Source organism: Notechis scutatus, chromosome 1 (genome assembly GCF_049901735.1).
Source record: "Notechis scutatus isolate UNSWTSFEM ecotype Mainland chromosome 1, rNotScu1.2, whole genome shotgun sequence".
Taxonomy (NCBI): domain Eukaryota; kingdom Metazoa; phylum Chordata; class Lepidosauria; order Squamata; family Elapidae; genus Notechis; species Notechis scutatus.
Window position 1 is genome coordinate 146,705,212 of NC_142009.1, and position 20,083 is coordinate 146,725,294.

Consider the following 20,083-nt stretch of genomic DNA (forward strand, 5'->3'; position numbering starts at 1 on the left):
ACCATCCATCCATAAGCTGGGCTAAGTGTTTCGGGGACAGGGGAAAAGAAAAGAGACTAAGGCTGGGGAAAATTAATGTAGTGTGCAGGTGTATACGTGTGTGAATGGACATATTTGTATCTGTATTTGTTTCTTAACTTGCATATGAGAAAAGAGGAAAGAAGAAAACTCTTGTGTAGGTATTGAGTGCAGGTACATATTTATTTTTCTCTGGTAGAAAAACTAGCATATAAATATATGGTTTAATTCTTCAGCGATTAAATATATTGTGCAAATGTTCAGATCATGCTTTTTGGAAGTTAAGCATTTTTTTAAAAAAAAAATCTAAATGCTAAAATCACTGAAGAAAAGTAATATCCAGTAATTTGACAAGAATGTTTAATAGTATCTCTGTGTTTTATCAGTTGACAAAAGCATATAAAAAGGGACCATTTAAATAACCTTTGATTTTTCTCCATCAGCTTGAACAAGCAAGTGATTCAGAAAATGCTGCTTAGTCCTCATCAAATCAAAGCAACTATTTCTTTTTACAAAAACACTCTTTGGCGTAATTGTCACTGTTTAAGTGCTGTTGCTCTTTCCTTTAAAACCTGTAGCATTTAGATCCCCCCCCTCTTTTTTAGTGTCTTCTTGCTTTCTCTTTCAAGCGTGTGAATTTAAAGCTTTAGCAAGAATGGAAAAATATGATTCTTAAACTTTACATCTGTGTATATCTGAAATGCTGCCCATGCAGAAAAAATAATTAAACAAAAATGTATGCAGATGTTACCAAATTATGTATGTTGTGTAAAATCTCATGTCTACATATCAGAAATTTATCCTGGATCTAGTAAAAATAAATCTATAATATGAATTGGAATCAGATTAGGAATGGACAATTTAAGTCCCTTCCATTTTATTCAGTCTATTCTATTATGATTGAATCTCCAATGAACTCCACTTGTACCTATAATGAAATGCAAATCTCCATTCCCCTATAGGCTGCAGTCCTCTATGTACTTAATAGGGAATCAGCACCAATGAATTTAATGAGGTGTACAAGTTAGCATTTTTGAATAAGAGAACAGTTGATTTATCATTCTATGCTCACCTAGAACTTGTCCCAGAATATAACTTGGCACATATATTTTAGAGCAGTTTGAAATCAAGTGATGTAACAGTGTAAAAATGTAATAATTCCATCCCTCCACAAAGAAATATAAAATCAAAGATAAATAGACAATTGGTCATTTACTATTGTAATCTTCAAGAATGATTTAGAACTGCATGTAAAAATTATACCTTGGCTCTTTATTTAAGTTAAGGCATGACCAAACAGAACAATTTGAATTGCTAATTCCATTATCTTGTGGGATACCAAAAACTGTCTTACTCATAAGAGTTCCCCAAAACATTTAATTCCCATTCAATTTTCTCATGAACATTTATCAGCCAATATAATATTCTCTATTCAATCAGTCCTACAAAGCTTTGTTTACTTTTCTGGAATGAAGACGAAGCATTAGCCACACACGTACATAAGTAAAAATTCTTCAGTATGTATATGTGCATCATACATACAGAATCTGAGAGCGTTCAAAGTTTTCTCAGCAATCCTTAAGGCACACATATTATTCTCATATTAAATCCAATTTAAGTGACAAATATGGAGAAATATCATATATTGCTTCTGATGTTTGATAATGTCAGCGGATCAAGGCACTGTCACTGATGCCATCGGTATCATGTTGCTATTGACTAGTTCAGAGGTCCCCCAATCCCAGGTCCATGGACCAGCACTGGCCCCAGGCCTGCCAGGAACCAGTCCACACAAGCAAGTGAATCCCCATCCTTGCAAATATGGAACCATGAAACCATGCCCCCGCCTAGTCTGTGGAAAAGCTGCTCTCCACAGAACCAGCCTGCAGTGCCCAAAAAGTTGGCGGCCGCTGGACTTGTTGGGTTAATAAGCAGAATGGAGAGAAGGTCCCGTCAATTCCAAAGCCTTCATCTGAGTGCCCACTCAAACTTCTTTCTGTTGTCCTCTCTCACCTGAGGATTCCTGATCATACCAAGGCTAAAAAATCTCACATCCCTCTTTGCAATATTGGAAACATAGGGATGTTATGTTGCTGAGGCATCTTCTGTTTTTTTTAGATGCTTCAAAGCATAGCTCTATTGCCGGTAATGTGGGAGCCAAGGCAAGGAAGCAAGGACGCTGATTTATTTGTATATTACTGAGTCACAATATTTCAGGTTCTTTACCACCACTACAATCCTCACACACTGGTTAAAATTCATTTGACTTCATTAACCTAAAGCATTTCATCAGCGTCCAGTTCTTATAGGCTTTAACAGTATCTGCACTGGTCAGTGGCTTCTGTACCAACTGGAAGATCAACTTTAGTTGCTTTCATAGGCTGAGTGATTGGCATGCATGCTGTTGAATGGCTAATGAAGCAGAATCATTCATAAACCTTAGAAGAGGGTCCTGGAAGATGTACTGACTCCAGGGAGTCATCCAACCTGGATTGCCTCCGGTATGATGTATCAATAATTCTCTGCTGTAGGTTAAATATAATAGAAGCAAGAACAGACAACTAGCAGGAAGCCCGATTATTTATTAATCTGTTTACTATAACATTTGTCCCCAGGCAATCTATTTTGCAGTTTTGATCATGATGAGACATAACCCAATGAATTAGATTAGGTTTAGAGATAATAGCCTTCCTAGAACCATATGGTGAGATTTTTGCATGAGTGGTAGATAGATAGATATCTAGCAGGTTGGTAGGTAGGTAGATAAATAGATGATAGATAGATAGATGATAGATAGATAGATAGATAGATAGATAGATAGATAGACAGACAGACAGACAGATAGGCAGGCAGACAGACATAGATAGATAGAGATTGGTAGAGATATAGAGATATAGATATATAGATACAGAGATAAAGAGGTAGATAGAGAGATAGAGATATACAGATGTAAGTATATAGGTATATAGAGATAGAGAAAGAGACAGAAAGAGAGAGGGAGGGAGGGAGATCCTCATATTTAAGCTCAAATGCACCATGTTCTTGAATCCCTCCTACTATGAGAGGGCTGGCTCTGCGTTAACAAATTAGGGCTGTTTATTTTGTGCTGTTTTCAGCTAGCTGCACTTAACCTTAATTAACCTTAATGGGATATATAGACTTGTACAAAGTTAAGTAACAAGAGGGTGGCTGAGTCACCTGAACTCACTGTTGTATATTGAAATCAAAAAAATTAATGTTTCATCTAATGAAAAAACAAAAAAACAAGTACAGCATATTTGGTAGACCAAGGCACAAAATGTGTATACTTTCATAGCTTTAGGAAATAAAGTGATCAAACTCTTTGCTGGGAGATATGTCTTTTGTAATCTGAGGCTATATTGTTCCTACCAGCAGTAATAGTAATTTATCACCATCACTGAGGGTTATTTTTGTTCAACCTGACCCATTTTCTCTAATCCCGAGCAACTGCATTGTAATGGGATGATGCTATCTTCATGTATTATACATGCACAGTTGTCATATCTGATAAAACTACACTCACTTTATGTCAAGGTGGACATCAATATTTATGCAATATTAGGGTAGCTTTTCAACAGACAACAGCACAGACAAAAGAAGCAAGTAGGTTGTGTATGTTGCTTAATATAGATTGTAATCCTGTCAGTCATAACAATTATACCAGTATTAAGCAATTTCTTAATGTTCCCTTAACTCAAGACAGGACTTAAGTTGGTTGCAATTACTTTAAAATTGTATTTCACAGAATTATATTCTCAATATGAAATTTTCATTATTTTTAGCGTGAGGTTTAAAACAGAAGGATCCTGACAGTAGGGAGTAAACAGAATTTTCCACATCTGGTATTAAAAATGATTTTTGCATCAATTTTGAGAAACTATCTTGTATTGGATGAAAAGTCGACACTATTCTATAATGGATGTCTGATTTGGGTCTCAATTCTTTTTTATCCTCAGCTTTCAGGGCTTATGACAAAGGGTTGTGGCCTCCCTCTTCAATATAGCTCCTCCTTGGTAAATGCATTGTCTTTTAAAGCTCATGTAGCCTCACCGCTTTGAGACAAGACCTTTCCTTAATCTGGAGGTGCTATGAATTTCACCAGGGACCTTCTGAAAGCAAGTGTGTGCCCTGGCACTGATTCAGAGCCTCTTCTCAGTCTTCATGAAACATTCAGATCCTGGCTACACAATGGCCATTACAATTCATATATTTTAATTAGCGGTAGAAAAATGTCAGGATAAAACTTCACACTGAGTGATTCTCTGATGTGCTAGTTAAACGTTTGATATCAGCTGAAGAAAGAACAGCCAGTGCACTGATGCTTTCTGAGTTCTTTTGAACTAGCAAAAAACGGGATGGCTAATGGCTTAAAGGGACCCCCTTCTGCTGGTGATGCAACGTCCTTCCCCCAAACAACGTCACCACTTCTGGCAGCAGCATTTGACCACTTCACATATCACACGCTGTTATTTAATGTTGCAATATAGCAATTTATTGAAACATCGCTTTGATCTTTATCAGGAACTAGCAGCTTAATGAATAGTGCCTGCTCATCACATGGACCTCGATGTTTGTTATTCTACATATGTAATTGTAGGGCATAATCCCTCAAGATTTTCCTCCAATTGAAAGAAATGAGAGGACTACATCCCAAATGTTGTGGATTTTTTTCCTCATGCATTAGAAATTAGGGATTCATTACCCCTCACCCTTTTTTTTCCTGTATCCAACCTTCCAGAACTCCATTCATTTGGTCCAAGAGGTATCCCACCATGAAAAACATCAACATAAATATTGATGAACACAACCACCTTTGTAGCCTTAATACAGTGTTTAGATAAGGAGAGAGGGGGGAGGGGGAAGGAGAGAGAGGGAGGGAGAGAGCCCCCCCCCTCAATATATGGTGCTCCAGGGATCTGGTCCAAATAGATAGTCCTCTATGCTCTTTTGCCAGCTGACAGATGGTAGCATTTTTTGTTCAGTGCTTAAATTACTGTACTCGACAGCAGTTTCACTTGATTCCTACCATGCTTCCCTTTGTAAGCATTTTGAATGGCAGTTAGTTTAGGAGGTGGTGAATCTCAGGCCTTTCCAACAGCCTCAGCATCATGGTCAGTCCTCATGCATGATGAGGGCTGGAATCCTGGAACATATGGCTGAGTTCTAGCTTGAGGGTCAGATCTGTCAGAGCACTTGGCTTTCCACGATAGTGCTGTTGCAGTATAGCTCCTTTTAGGTATGGGGACAAATATGAAATCTAGTTAAGAACAATCTCTTCCCTGGACTGCAATGTCTAAATTCATCCACAGATGGCCAGATAATGACAGTGCTTTTTAATGCTAACTTTCAGCTGGAAAATACCTCAATAAGCTTATTGTGATGTTGGTAGAAACATTAAAAATGGGAGGAGGCAATCTCAATAATGTTAAAAATCCCTTTCTCGTTTTCTTCACTGACAAATAACCTGGCAGCTCAATTTCTTGTTGCCCTGGTCTCCTGAAAAAGAATAATAATAAAAGAGTTTCCACTTGTGAAATAATCCAGTTCTGCAGAGGGGACTGTCAGCCTCTGATTGAAGGCCTTCAGCAAGAGAGACTCCACTACTCTTCTAGCATGCCACTTCTCATGTGCTCACAATGAAGTCATTTCTTGTAAGGTTCAACTAAAATCTCTGTTTAGGTCAAGCCATGCCTTTGGGGAGGCAAAGAGCAAGTCTTTGCCATCTTTGATGATATTAAGTAGAATGTTGATGTGTTGTGTTGTACCCTTTTAATAACTAATATTAACTGCTACATTTTCCTCTAGACAATTGTTGGTAATCTTTTAAATTACACTGAGGTAGTTCTGTAACAGTATTTTGATCCAGAATATAGGAACCTGTTCTGACCCAAACTATTTTCCAATAAAACAAACATGAACCAAAAGGAACAGAAACCTTTTAATGATTCTTACAAATCCCCAGGCTGCTGCAAACTAATTAACTTTAATAAGCACAAGCCTCACCAAAACTGTGCGAGGCTGCCAAAAATAACAGATAAGGTTACCTAGAAATATTTTACAATGCAAGAGTCTTCAAATACCAACTAAGATACTGCAAGGTCCATGAGTTTCGAGTTTCAAAACGTCTTTGCTTCCTGCAAAGAACGTTCACTGCACAGCTGCCTTTTATCTTCTTGGAGGAGGGGCCATTACCTTGCAGCCTTACTGCCAAGTTGCCCATGCTGCTGCAGCTGCTCTTTCCTATGAGCAACCCTGCGCACTTGGCACAGGCTCCTCGGGAACCTCCTCATCGCTGCTGCCAGCCCCCACAACCTCTGAAGGCAGCAGTCCACCCCCTGATGGTCCTGGCCCCTCATCCAAGTCCTCGCTCTCCTCAGCCGTCCGCACCTGCTGCTGGCTAACTACAACAGAACCAGAGGTCCTCTTTAGCAAGCAGAAATCGTGTAAAAAAAAATAGAGAATCACATCTGAAGCTAGATGATGATGATGATGATAACCATAATAACAATGGAAAAAAATAACACAATGTGTGCCTTTAATGCTTGTAGTGATCTTAATGAATGAATTAAAAGCATTGAAGTTTATTTAAACAACTGCAAAATTTCAATCCTCTAGTCTAGCACATGGGTGCAAACTCATCATGTCATGTTTCCGTCACGTGATGTTTCATGATATTTTTCCCATTCATGGAGCTGGGGTGGGCGTGAGCTGGGCGTGATGCATCCGCCCAGTGGGTCACCAGTTTGACACCCCTGGTCTAGGAGGATTGGGAAGGGAGATATCACAAAGCAGAATTGAAGTGATTCATGCAGGCTGTGGTTTGATTACTTGTTAAACAGGAAAGGGATAAATGATGGGCTTCTATATAATTATGGGAGGTAGGTGTGACTGCATGTGGGTATTATTATTTTTTTTTACTCTAGATCACGAGTTCTTTAACTTTCAGGACCAAACCAGCTTCCCCATATAAATGATTGAAGATGAACAAGACCCTTTAAGCTGAGGTTGTGGCTACCTCATATACCACTGGCAACTCTGGTGACAGATGACAAATATCTTGAAGTAAAAAGCAATTTACCAGAGGATACATGCTAGGAAAAATGGAATGCGTGCCAAGTGCCCAAAGGCTTTCTCCAATGTTTGATTCAAAGCCTGTTCTAATTTGCTCTAACACCCTAGCGTTCCCTCGTTCATGAAATATCAAATATCGTGTTCTATCACTGCACCTTTTTTTAATAGACATTGGCATTTGGAAGAGGCTGGAATGATCCAACAGGGCCGTCAATGCTATTCTCATTTTTCTCTCTCTCCAAAAGTATACCCTAGCCCTTTGTAGCATCAAAGCTGCAAACTGATTTTGGGATCAGGGCGGGAAATTACGGCACCTATTCTTCTCAACACGGCTTGGGCTGCCCCCCCATGGGGTTTGCACTACCAATTAGTGTTCTGCCTGATGGATGGCTGCACATTGGATGCTCATTCAATTTGCTTATTGGCGCTGTGTCTTGTGTCTGCTTTCTGCTGCCTGCATTGCAGATGGAGGCAGGCACTCACGTGGGGTTAAAAAGGCAGAGAATGGGGCGATTTCAAACACAGAGGCAGGCAACATGAACCAGGACTGGCTTGACACACTAAGATGGGGAAAGAGACATTCCCAATGCCATCTGGCAACTTGCCAGGGACTTTTGCATTGCTACTTTTATAATGCACAAACAATGTGAAAGTTAAAAAGTTATCTATATTTATAAAAGCGAAATATCATTCAGGCATCATCAGAAAATCTCCAGAATCGTAAAGCCTACAAACCTGGAATTTGGCATGTATCCTCTTGGCTTCTAGGTGCTCGCTAAGAAAGGATTTTCCGAAATGACCATCAGAGCATTAGTATTTCATATATTATTATTAACACGCTCTGATGCTAAGGAGTTCTACTCCCCCTCTCCATCTGAAAAGAAATCTATTCCAAATGCAAAACACAAGCAGAGGAGTCTCAGTTTCAGTTTCACAGCACCAAGCAGCTTTAGTAGAGAACAGTTGAGATAAGCCACGCCCAGGCTCCTTGCTGTCTCCTTGCTCACACAGGAGATACTTTTTCAGTTTCTAAACAGCCCTCAATTCTCTCACACACTGATAGGACAATAGCCAGATGAATACCAATGGATGCTGGTAGGCAGAGGCAGAATCCCCCCCCCCCCCAAACTAAGCTCAATCACATAGTTTTGTAGCAAAGCACGGATATCGAGCTAGTATTGATATATTTATCCTACTTACATATAGTTGATCCTACTTACTTTCTTGTTCTTTTTTGGTCCATTATAGCTGTTATTATTTGAACCCAAGGAACCTTTAAAAAATGGTTTCATACAATCTTGCTAGTGGAATAATATAAAATAACATTCTTTATTAATAATATTATAATATAAATATAATAATATTATTATATTTACTTATATTAATAATATAAGTAAAATCATAATATTTTACATAAACCAGCTTCAGTAAGAATTGCGAATCAGGGTGGCAAAGTCATATTTGTTTTTCATATTGGGAAGGAGAAGCATCTAAACAAAGGTACAGTTATAAAATGAAATAATACCCACTCACTGGAACCAAACAAAATAAATCAAATAGCTTTGTGCGTGTGTATGTGTAGTGTGTGTGCGTGTGTGTGTGTGTGTGGGCATTGCTCACATGTGGGTATGCAAAGAGGGGAGGGAGGGAAGCCTTTTCGAAAACTCAGAACTAGTTGTTGCTTTAGCTCTGCAAGTCATAATCACAACAAACTGCAATGTTGGTGAATGGTTGTATTTTCATTGTATACATATGCATCATTGTATACACAGTACGTTGTAAATACAGGCAATTCAAATAACCCAAATAAGCACATCAGCACTGTTCTCTGTCACACTTGGCTGACATGCTCTCAGATGTACTAGATGCAGTTTCTACACTACTGGAAATAAGGAGGATGCTGCTTGCTATCATTTGTCTAACCTCCCACGGTATCTTTTTAAATAAAGAGACCTGTCTTAAATCAGAATGAGCAGAGTGTCTGCTTGTGCAAATGGTGATACGGGAACCCTAAATCTAGGGCATGAAAATTATTCTGTTTGAAAAAAAGAATGCTTTCAAATATTTGGTATAACTAAAGTGAATTCCATAGTGGGTTTAATTGTTTTTTTTCTAAAATTGTGATTTTTAAAGTCTCTTCTAATGTTTATCTTTTTGCTTTATAGGTATTCATTCAGCTCCAGTAGAAAATGATGATCATGCTGGAGAAATGGTGAGTAGAAAACTTATTCATCTAAAAAGTGAAATTTATTAGGTCACTTTTGAAGGAGGAGGATTGGCGGGGCCTGGGGGAAGAGTTAAGAGAGGGATCAGCCTAGAATTGTTGTATTTCCACAAGCAGTCTAAGTTCAACCTCTCTTGAATTATAGTTGACTAGATTCTTTTAAATAGGCATGAGCAATAAATCAGCTTAATCGGAACTTAACACGTGGTCCTGATTATTTGCACCTGACACCTTTCACAGATTATTAGAAATTCTTGCATGCTCTAGAGCAGGGCTGTCAAACTTGCGGCCCATGGGCTGGATGCGCCATGTGCTGGCCATGCTCACTCCCAGTTTAGTGAAGGGGGAAAAAGTCATGATATGTCATGTGACGCCGCCGTGATGATGTGAGTTTGACATCCCTGCTCTAAAGAGACATAAAATGCCTTATACATAGGCATTACCATGTTTTAATAGATGACAATGCCTTTGTTTGGAGTAAGGACCATTCAGAAAAATGTAGCAAGGGACAAGGTCAGGAGTCTTTTGAGAACAAGATAATTTAATGAACTGGGTGGCCTCCTCTTCTCCCATGCATTTTTTTTCCTGGATTGTGCCCAATTCAACATTTCCATGTGGATGTTCAAACCAGGGAAATGTTCATTCTCTTCCCATATTTCTGTTGTCAACCAAAACATCTCTTCTAGGAGTCAACAGATTTTTAAAATATTAAAAACAGGATCACACAATATTTACATTGAGACTCCTTAAGTCTAACTGAAGTCACGGGAATTCCAGCTACTATGTCTCATTACATAATATTTCATAGCAGGTCCAAATCATGGTAGCCTATCATAGAATCTTTCCATAAGTGTCCCTGAATTAACTTAGCCGTATATGAAATAAAAACAATTGGATTTGTGCAGTACTTCATGGTACAATGCAAGATATCTGACTAATGTTTATATAATTTTAGAGCTTTTATATTGTCTGTCTTCTTAAAAAAAAGCAGGACCACCATATCTTTCTTAGTAGATACTAAAATTGAGATCAGTGCAGGAAGAAGATGATGTAACGAGGAGTGCAGAAAATGTTGATGGCCAGCTGGCTACAAAACTACTGTACCTTGACCCAAAATTAGGCAGCATGATTCTATGGGCATTAGATACCACAAAACTATGGCTGAAGTTTTCATATGGGGTTGGAGGCCTTTTGAAATAAGTAAGGCATATAAAAACCCCCACCACTTTTGTTGGTGTCACGTGCTTTGGAAATCTAGCGGCCTAAACTTTTGGATTTCCTCCTCTTATTTATATCTTGATGGGGAAAATAAAGATGCTATTATTTAGCTGGGTACTTTTTTTGTTTTTTGAGCAACTATTAAATAACTTAGAAATTTAGTTTCCTTTGCTTCAGGATGACTTACTCACTTGGAATCTCCCAATTATACATTTGTTTTCCACGTTTGTGATTTTAATCAGCTCGAATATTTGGTTGAAATAGAATATTTCAAAACTAAATGAATCGTCTTCCTTTGTTGCTTTTGATCTAGATAACCCGATGTATTATAGAAGTCCTTTTGAACAGTCTGTCCAAAGGCAACTCTCCGCTTATTAATCCACAGTGTAGGGAGCTTCTGAAGAAAGGTGAGTGCATATCTTTACAAAAAAAAACAACCCTAACATACTTTCCATGACCAGCCTTTATAAAATTATACAATAATTTTACAATATTGTAAAACATACAATATTGTAATATTTATGTAATGTGGACTGGGAGACTTCCAAAATCGCTCAATTGCAACTTCCAGCAGATTTTACCATTGCTACTAGAGATTGCTGAGAATTGAAGCTCAGCAATATCGGAAGAAACATATTCCAAGTTTCCACCCAGCGTAAATGGAATCAACAGTAGCTTAAAAATCCACCACCTTTCATATTGATGTATTTATTAAATTTATCTGACTGCCTGAAGTGGATTCTAAGAGATACGGCATTATGTATAGAGGGTAGTAGGAGGCATTTCTGGGAAAGTGAAGCTTTCCAGCAAACATACTATGGAGCTCACGTTTACTGCTCCTTTTCTGAAGAGCCATATTGTGGTGGAATCTCCAGCTAGAGTGGAGTGTGAACTGAAGAGACTGTCAAGCTTGGGATCCCTCCAGTGATGGAAGCAACAGAGGTCAGACCCCAGCCTTTATCTGCCTGTTCCCAAGAAAATGGAACCACCTGGCAATTTCATGGTTCTCCTGGAATCCTCAAGCCTGTTGGCATAATCGGGTCTTGAGGGATTTTCAGAAACTCAAGAATTATGTGGTCAATCTTATCTCTCTAAAGGAGAAGATTCCATAATAAGGGTGCACAGCAGAAAAGGCCCACTTCCTAGGGCCTACCAAATGTAGGCCTCTAGACCATGGAACCTGTAAGATACCCATTCCGTGAGATCTTTTCAGACAAGCCCAGTAGCTGAAAACTGGCTCATTGAAGACTCCAAGTGTTAATGCAAATAGCAATGTGAGTACTAATACTCAGAAAACTGACAACAGTTATTAGGTTCCAAGTGCAGTTACTGATTATGAGTCCACATGCACTCTGTTCAATAGAATTCTGATCTGGCACAAGTAACACACATACACACACAAGTCTGAATGGAAAACATGATGAAGAATATCTAAAAAATGGGATTTGTCTGGGCTGGAGATCCACTTGCCTCAACCCCTTAGTATTTGCTCAGGAAGCTTGGGCTGAGAACTGTTTATATTATTTTTATAATACATTAGCATTATTGTAATATATTAACATATTATGGCATAAAACAATACAAGTGGTAAATTAAGTATTTGATTTCTGAGTAAAGTTTGGGTGAAAAATTTCATTCATTCATTCATTCCTATAGCCTGCCATCTCACTTGATGACTCTGGATGGCTTACAGTTCAAAAATATATATTACAATGAAGGCAGTAAAATATTTTAAACCAACAAAAAACAATGAAAGCATCCAAAATAAATATACACAGCAGCAGAGATATTTGGCCAGTTAGATATATAGCCAGGAAATGGGGCCCTTGAAACAGTCAGCACCTCAGGCTTGGGAACATTTTAAACAATTTAGTTTTAAAAGGGGACATGAATAGGTATACATATATACAATCATAATGATAACCTTATTTATTCATCAAAAATATGGACTCCCATGTTCTAGGGTCAAGGACAAGCTAAAATAGCAAAGGTACCTAAGCTTCTTGACAGATAAACATTTTTAGGCAAGAACCTTTGTAACAGGGGCATGCTCTTAAAAGAGTAAGTAGTCCTCCATGGGCATTCTGTGACATGATTTTTTCCCCCCTTAGGTCAGATTAAATATTTGTATCCATTCAGACTGTAAATACTCATCCAAAAATGGCTGATTTCTACCCATAATGCCCATAGAAAAGCCCTTTGTTTTCTTTGCTACCGCTTGATGGCATGGCTGTTGCCAGGTGAGGGAATGTTGGGGGAATAGTGAGCAAGTGATGAAGTCACCACTGACCATTGTGAGGTATGCGCAAGGTAATAATAGTACAAAGAAAAAAAAATTCCATGGTTGTTGATTCTCTTTGGGAGATCCTTGAAGAAAAGTGGAAAGTGGAAGAAAAATCAGGGACAGAAGACAAATAGCCCACAATGAACATGAAAATATAATGGTATTATAATGAGGAATTCCTCAGCGTATTTTGTTTTGTTGCAGGTGAACAACAAAAACAAAAAGAGAAAAATGTACAGCAAGGCATGGAACTCGGCACAAGAACCTTATCAGAATCAGAAGAATTATCTAAGCAGTCAGAAGGGACTGTGAGGGAAGAACAAGATGTGAGTGAAGAAGAGTTTAAAAGACAGACAGATGGAGATGCTAAGTGGCATCTGGAAACAAAAAAATATGGGGGAAGCAGCAACCAACAAACTGCCTCTCAAGGGACCTCTTACGCTTTGGATAGAGATCATAAAGAAGAAAAAAAGAAAGAGAATGAAAAAGGAGCAGAGGAAGATAATTACAAAAGAAATCACCCCAATGGAGATGGAGGCAAAGAAAAAAAGGCCAGTGGAGAAGTAGAATCTGAGCCTCTAGGGAAAAAGTCTGTTCTTACATCTGGAAAAGTGAATGAGGAAGATTACAAGCATTCTCATGGCCAAAAGTATGTGGAAGAAATAATTAACAGTCAAGAAAGGGAAAATGAAAACAGTGAGGAGGAGGAGGAAGAAAAGGAAGAGGAGGAGGAGGAAGAGGAGGAGAGTAATGAAAAGTATCGTCATAGTTTTCATGAAGAATTTGAAGATTCTTCAGAGCGGGATGGTGACGAAACAGAGAAGCAAGACCACAAATCAGGACATTACCGAAAAAAACCAAGATTGGGTAAGTCCTCTGAATACAACAATCATCATATTGGTGAAAAAAGGGGTTCATCTGAAGAGCCTAGTGAGGAAGAAAGTGAATTCTGGGCTAAAATGAGTCACCACCCCAACCATTATGAGAGAGGACATTACTTTGTGGAGCCAAGAAATGCTATTGAAACGCATAGGTCTGAGGAAATGGAGAGGGAGAACAGGAACCAAGGATACTGGGATCAACACTACCCCAGCCAAGAGGATAGTGATGAAGACATGAAGCCACAGAGTGAGGAAAATGAAAGGAAACAGTATCAGTACATGAGGAAACGACTTTTCGGTGGACCATCAAGGGAGAGCAGACATCACTACGAAGTAAGGCTCCCTTACAGCAAAGCAAGGAAGGGAAATGGAGGTATGAAACAAAGCCACGATAGCATAAATGAGAAACCACACCATGACCAACCAAGTGTACAGCTAGAGATGGCAAAACCACAAAACAAGGAGAGAGAAGATGGAGGGCAGCGACTCAACAGCCAAGAAGAAAAGCACTACCCTAGTAATGATGGAGAGCTAGAAACTCCACACTACAGCGAGAGAGGAAAACACTTTGAGAATAAAAGGACTCTTCTGCTAGAGGAGGGCTACCCAAGGAGCCACTATCTTGTAGAAAATGTAAAAAGAGCTTTAAAATCATTTTATTCCCAACAGCCCAGGTGGAAAAACAGATCTGTGGACAAGAACGCTGACATCATCAATCCACTGTTGGAGAGTGAAGAAGAACTCAAGTCCCACTTGAACAAGAGGGAATTCTTTCCTGAATATAATGATTATGACTTGTGGGAGAAGAAACAGATCTTGGATAGCTTAAACCCCAAACAGGACAACAATAACAACCCTGAGAGGCTATACAAACCTGAGATAAAAAGGCAGTATGATAGAATGGATGAGCTGGCCCACCTTCTGAGCTATCGGAAGAAATCTGCAGAATTTCCAGAACTGTACAGCTCAAAAGAAGACGTTGAAAGGGGACACGTAATAAGAAGTGGCAAGGACAAATTTAATCAGAGGCCTCTGACACCAGAAGAGGTATTTATTTTATGATTTCTAAGAAAACTAGAACAATTCTTTTCTTTAAAAAAAGTCTTTTATTTCAGCAAAATAATACAGTATGTGGCTAGGCGCAACATGACCATACGTTAGGCTTATATTCTCAGTGTCATGTTGACGACTTTGTATGCGATCAAAAAGTATGAAGCCCTGTTATTTCAGGCTTCATACAGAATTCAAGTAACAGACAGGACTATCAGTGTGTTCCAGTTAATAATCTGGCTTTAGCTGTCTTTCACTTAGCCTTCTCTGTCTCTAGGTATCATTTACATTTGTACTTCACTGGAACGATGCAACCTGCTGAAGTTGCTTCATGATTGCCCTATTGAAATTGTCAGCAAAACTGGATCTTAAGAGGAGGGAAGAAAAATCTTTGAGTGTTAAAAATATCTAGAAAGCTGTCAATCAAGGACATGTTCTGATTTATTTAGTGTATTTATTTATTTAGTGTAGAAGATGTTAAGACTTCATGTAACTTATTTGAAATGATTTTACAATCTACTTAGTTGCTGTCTAAGTCAATTTCTTTGTGATGGCATGGCAAAGCATTGGCTAAGGCAAGAACAGGTGACTGATTTTTTGTAAATAACTTTCTTCTGGGGATAATCTGTAACCATCTTTCTAGCTATAGACCAAGCTAGAGCAAAACCTTAGTTCTGGTTTCATTTCTTACAAAATATCTGAACAAAAGGTAAGCTCAGTTGCATTTCTGGACTGGTATCAGCTAAGACATGCAAATATTTTATGTTCTCAATAGTCTTCAAGCATTGCTTTTAAGGCATTCACCACATTTTTCACTGTAACATGGATGAGGATTAACTAAAATGCTGAATAGGGAATACTTTGACCCAGACCAATCACCTAATCTAAGGGTTTACTCAAGCAAGATATATCATACATCCATACATATACATACGTGCATACATATGTGCTTAGCTTCATGATACCTAAGACTACATCATCACAATAGTGACCTGTTTTAAATTGAGTAACCAAAATTTCATTTGAAATCTGTTGCTCTGTTCTGTTCATGTGTTCATTTTAATTCTGGGCTGCGGGCCTCATTTCCTCCCATGCTTCCTATTTAGAAATAGTCAGATTTCTATCAGGCTGCCTATGTTTTCAGGAATGACACATCCTGACTTTCAATATTACACAACGTGGTATATCATGTCTTACTGAAATAACTGTACAAGCAAGTGTGCATGGAGTGACATAACTGCCATACTATAAATTCATGTTCTGGGAAAACCATCCCACCACATAACTTGACAAATGATCAGCGCCAAATATTCTTAACATTAACTATGTGGATGTAGAGAAGAATTAAAGCATGAAGATGTTTTCTGGTCATTTTGGTAAAACGAAAACAACTGGCACTTACAAACTGATTCCTAGAGAAACTGCAGTTCCCTATAAATACTAAGTCAAACTCACAAATGTGAGTTACTATAGTACACAAACATAATAATGGCACAGCTTAGCATCACATGACTGATCTCCAAGTTTAGGAATCTTTACTATGCTTTGATGGAAAGTAAGATTAATACATCGTGCTCTCCTTACGGAAACGGATCACATGAATCACAAAAATAGAATGAATGAGTATTTAGAAGCTCTTCCCTACATTTCCTTTCTCAGTTTTCTTGAGTGAAATTTGGGAGATAATGCATGCACAAAAGTTTCTTGCAATAAAACCACATTTTAAAAGTATTTTGCAAATGCTACATAATTTAAATCTAGTAAAATAGAATGTTTAATTCTTATAAAATACTTTTTTCTGATCAATTTCTTGACTGTTGTGAAAGCCTTAATAGAAAATGCTACCGGAAGAGCCAGGAAAAGTAACTAGAGCTACATTAGAATTAAAAATCCAAACATAATAGGACGAGCAGTAGTACTTAGACTTATATAATGCTTCGCAGTGCTTTCCAGTCCTCTCTAAGCAGTTTACAGTCAGCCTCTTGCCCCCAACAATCAGAGTCCTCATTTTGCCCACCTCGGAAGGATGGAAGGATGAATCAACCTTGAGCCTGGGGAGATCCGAACTGCCAAATTGCAGGCAGCCGGCAGTCAGCAGAAGTAGCCTGCAGTACTGCATTCTAACCACTGCGCCACCTCATACTTGTATGTGAGCCATGATCAAATCTAATTAAATCTAAATCTAATAAGATCACTAAGCAGTACAGTTGCATGGATTTCTAACGATCAAATTCTCAGAATAAAAAAGTGATCTATGCTTTTAAGGTCATAATTTACATGGATTTCCTTTTCCATTATCACAGGAGAAAGAACTGGAAAACCTGGCTGCTATGGATTTGGAACTGCAGAAGATAGCTGAAAAATTCAACAATAATCAGAGAGGATGAATGTTATTTGACATAATGTGGTATGGTGAAGAGTAGCTTTATTTAAAGTATCCCGTATTTACTAGTAAAGTCACTGCCTCAAATGTTGTTCTTCTCCCCAATTAGAAATAGTTTACCATCCTTTAAATATATAATTTACAATAGTACGAAGCATCTTTCTGTTCCAAATGATTTGTTCAGATCAGCATGAATTCTTGCCTTATGAATTTTGAAATGTATGAGGATAATTGTGTGTGCGTTCTTCAGAAATATATTATCTCGGTAAAAAATAATAAACTTTACATTGTCTACATACCATAGTTAACTGCATGTGCTCCTGCATAACTTGTTTATGATTTACATAGTTAGATTTGTCAGAGGAGACACAGTAACATGCTTATAAGTCTATATTGAAGCTATTTTTTTATTCCTTATAAAATAGTAGTACATTCTGTAGTACCATAAAATTTACTTTGGGAGTCTGACAGCACCAAAATAGATGTACCATCTACTCCTAGATTGTTATGAGATAAACTGTTCACTCACAGCTTATGAAAAAAGGATACTGGTTGCAGCTTTCCCATAATAGCACTGAATGTGCTTCTTAAACTACCCCAAAGTTTCTATGGAACTGTATTTTTAAAGTCATTGATACATAAGTGGTTAGCTACATAATTGCTGCCTTGAGTTATTTATAATAAAGCTGGGATTAACAGAAACTAAAATAAATAAATGTTCACAGCATTTATAGTAATTAATTTTAATGTAATATGTATTTGGCTTTTATTGTACACTCATCAACTTTATTTTGGGCTCACTCACTTTTGGCAATATGGTCCTCACCACACTACACCAGCAATGCATAAATTGGAGATACCCCAGCTTTAAAATAAAACGGAATCTTAATCGTCAGGTAGTATCAGAATACATGAAGGAATTGTGATAGTGAGGTATTCAACAGAACAAAATTTCTGCTTTTCATTATATTCTGATGCTGGTGAAGAACTTCCCAAAACTTCCAACTTCTTATTTTATAGCTGTTAATTCTAGTAGCACTTAAGCAGATTGTTTTTATTTATCTTGATAACAGGCCTGGAAAATGCTATGATTCCTTTATATGAAAGCGAGCAGGCTTTGTTTATTCTTAAAAAGCACCAGCAGTATCAATTATTTTTATTAGGGGGAAAAAAACCCTCTACTGTACTGATTGCAATTTAAGATTTCAGGGGCCAAGATTTCAGCAGTAAGGTCTGCTAGCCAAACGCATTCTGGTCTCAAAAATACCAAAACAGTCACAGAAATATTGAACACATTAAACATTGAATTAAAAAGTTAAATGAATATAAAACATGGAAAGCACAATTATAGATAGGCATGTTAGCCATCGATCTGAGGTAGTCAATATTTTCATACCACTAGCATTCTCTATTTTAAATTCTCTAATTGCCACCTACTGGATGTTGGAAATATTGCTTCATATCATGAGCATAAATGTTCCTTCTGCTTTTTCAAGGCCAAATGAAATAGGTTGGGAAATCAACTCCAGACGATTTTTCTTCTTACCATAACTCAACTGGGAAAGATTAAAATCTTTCTGAGAACGTAGGCTAATAACCTGGATTCACAGAGTATTTTCCTGAGGAAAAAAGTGTCTCCAGGTTGATTGTGTACCTGCAGTGTATATGTGAATTATGTATTTGTTGCATTTATAGACTGCCTTCATTCTAGATCAGTGAAGTGCATGGGGGAGCAACTCCCCAATATTGAATATTAAAAGTAATAACAGTTTCAAGTTTCATGGGCTATGTTACACATGACTCTCACAGAAGCTTAGCTATTCAAGGCTTACATGCTTAATGAAACTGATTAGACAAAATTGTTCAGGGGCCGGAATGATCTTCATAACTAAGCTGGGAAATAAACATACATTTTAATGATTGGTCTCCAAGTTTCGGAAGTTAGATTACATTATAGATTTCATTATGGTTAAAGTTAGAATGCCACGAAGTTTTAAAAGTTCCATTCTGCTGCAATGCTTTTAATATAGCGAACATCTTACGTGGGATACTATTATAGTCTGGCTACTAAAACACTTGCATAACGCTTGAGGCGCTTACCTTGTTAACCAATGAGACGAAAGCTTTTGTTTATGTACTATTGATGTTGCCTCTTAATTTTCTCTCTGACAATCTATCTCTGACCTGGCCTCTCAAGTCTTCACATGGTGCATTCATTGTCACCATAACTGAGTCCATCCACTTTGCTCCTGGTCATCCTCTTCTCTTTCCTTCCATCTTTCCCAGCACTAGTCTTTTTCAGAGCTAGATCTTCACAGGGTGTGTCCAAAGTACGATCATTTGTACCTTGTCATTTTGCCCCGAGTGACAATTCTGGGCCGATTTGTTTCATGACCCATTTGTCCATGGTATATACAAGAGTCTTGTCCAACACCAAATTTCAGTTTTTTAAATTGCTTCGTAAAAATAATTGACATACCTACCCAGCAAGACTTTCGATGTGGGTATGAAAGAAAAAAGAAGCAAAAACTCCAGCAGAAGGTTAACACATCGCATACAAAGCATTCTTTGCTTTTTCAGCCTTGTTGTGATGTAGTGACGTAGTTAGTTTAACTTAACCACTTAGCAAACCAAGCTCTGCAGTGGATGCAATGAGAATGCAGCCAAGTGGGGGCAAGATTTTTATTTGTTTATTTTCAAAGACTTTTTCACAAGGTTTATAGGAATTTTTGTGTGTGGGTGAGTAATCCTCGCCTTATAATGGCGATTTGAGACCAGAATTGCTGTTGCTAAGCAACACAGCCATAAAGCATGAAGTCACATGACTGCATCACTTAGTGACAGTAATTCCAGCAGTCCCAGAATATTGTCATTAAACAAGGACTTCATGTGACCACGACTTCCAACTTCCTGCCAGCTTTTCCCATTGATTT

General features: G+C 38.0%; 1 protein-coding gene across 1 annotated transcript in view; it reads left to right on the forward strand.

Annotated features, from left to right (window-relative positions):
* Positions 1-18,931, forward strand: part of CHGB (chromogranin B) — a 19,549-nt gene extending 618 nt beyond the window's left edge. The window contains exons 2-5 of the mRNA XM_026668534.2: positions 9,276-9,322; positions 10,866-10,959; positions 13,041-14,764; positions 17,071-18,931. Coding sequence (XP_026524319.1) covers positions 9,276-9,322; positions 10,866-10,959; positions 13,041-14,764; positions 17,071-17,154 — 1,949 coding nt within the window. The 3' untranslated portion in view covers positions 17,155-18,931. The remainder of the gene's footprint in view (positions 1-9,275; positions 9,323-10,865; positions 10,960-13,040; positions 14,765-17,070) is intronic.
* Positions 18,932-20,083: the final 1,152 nt, after the last annotated feature.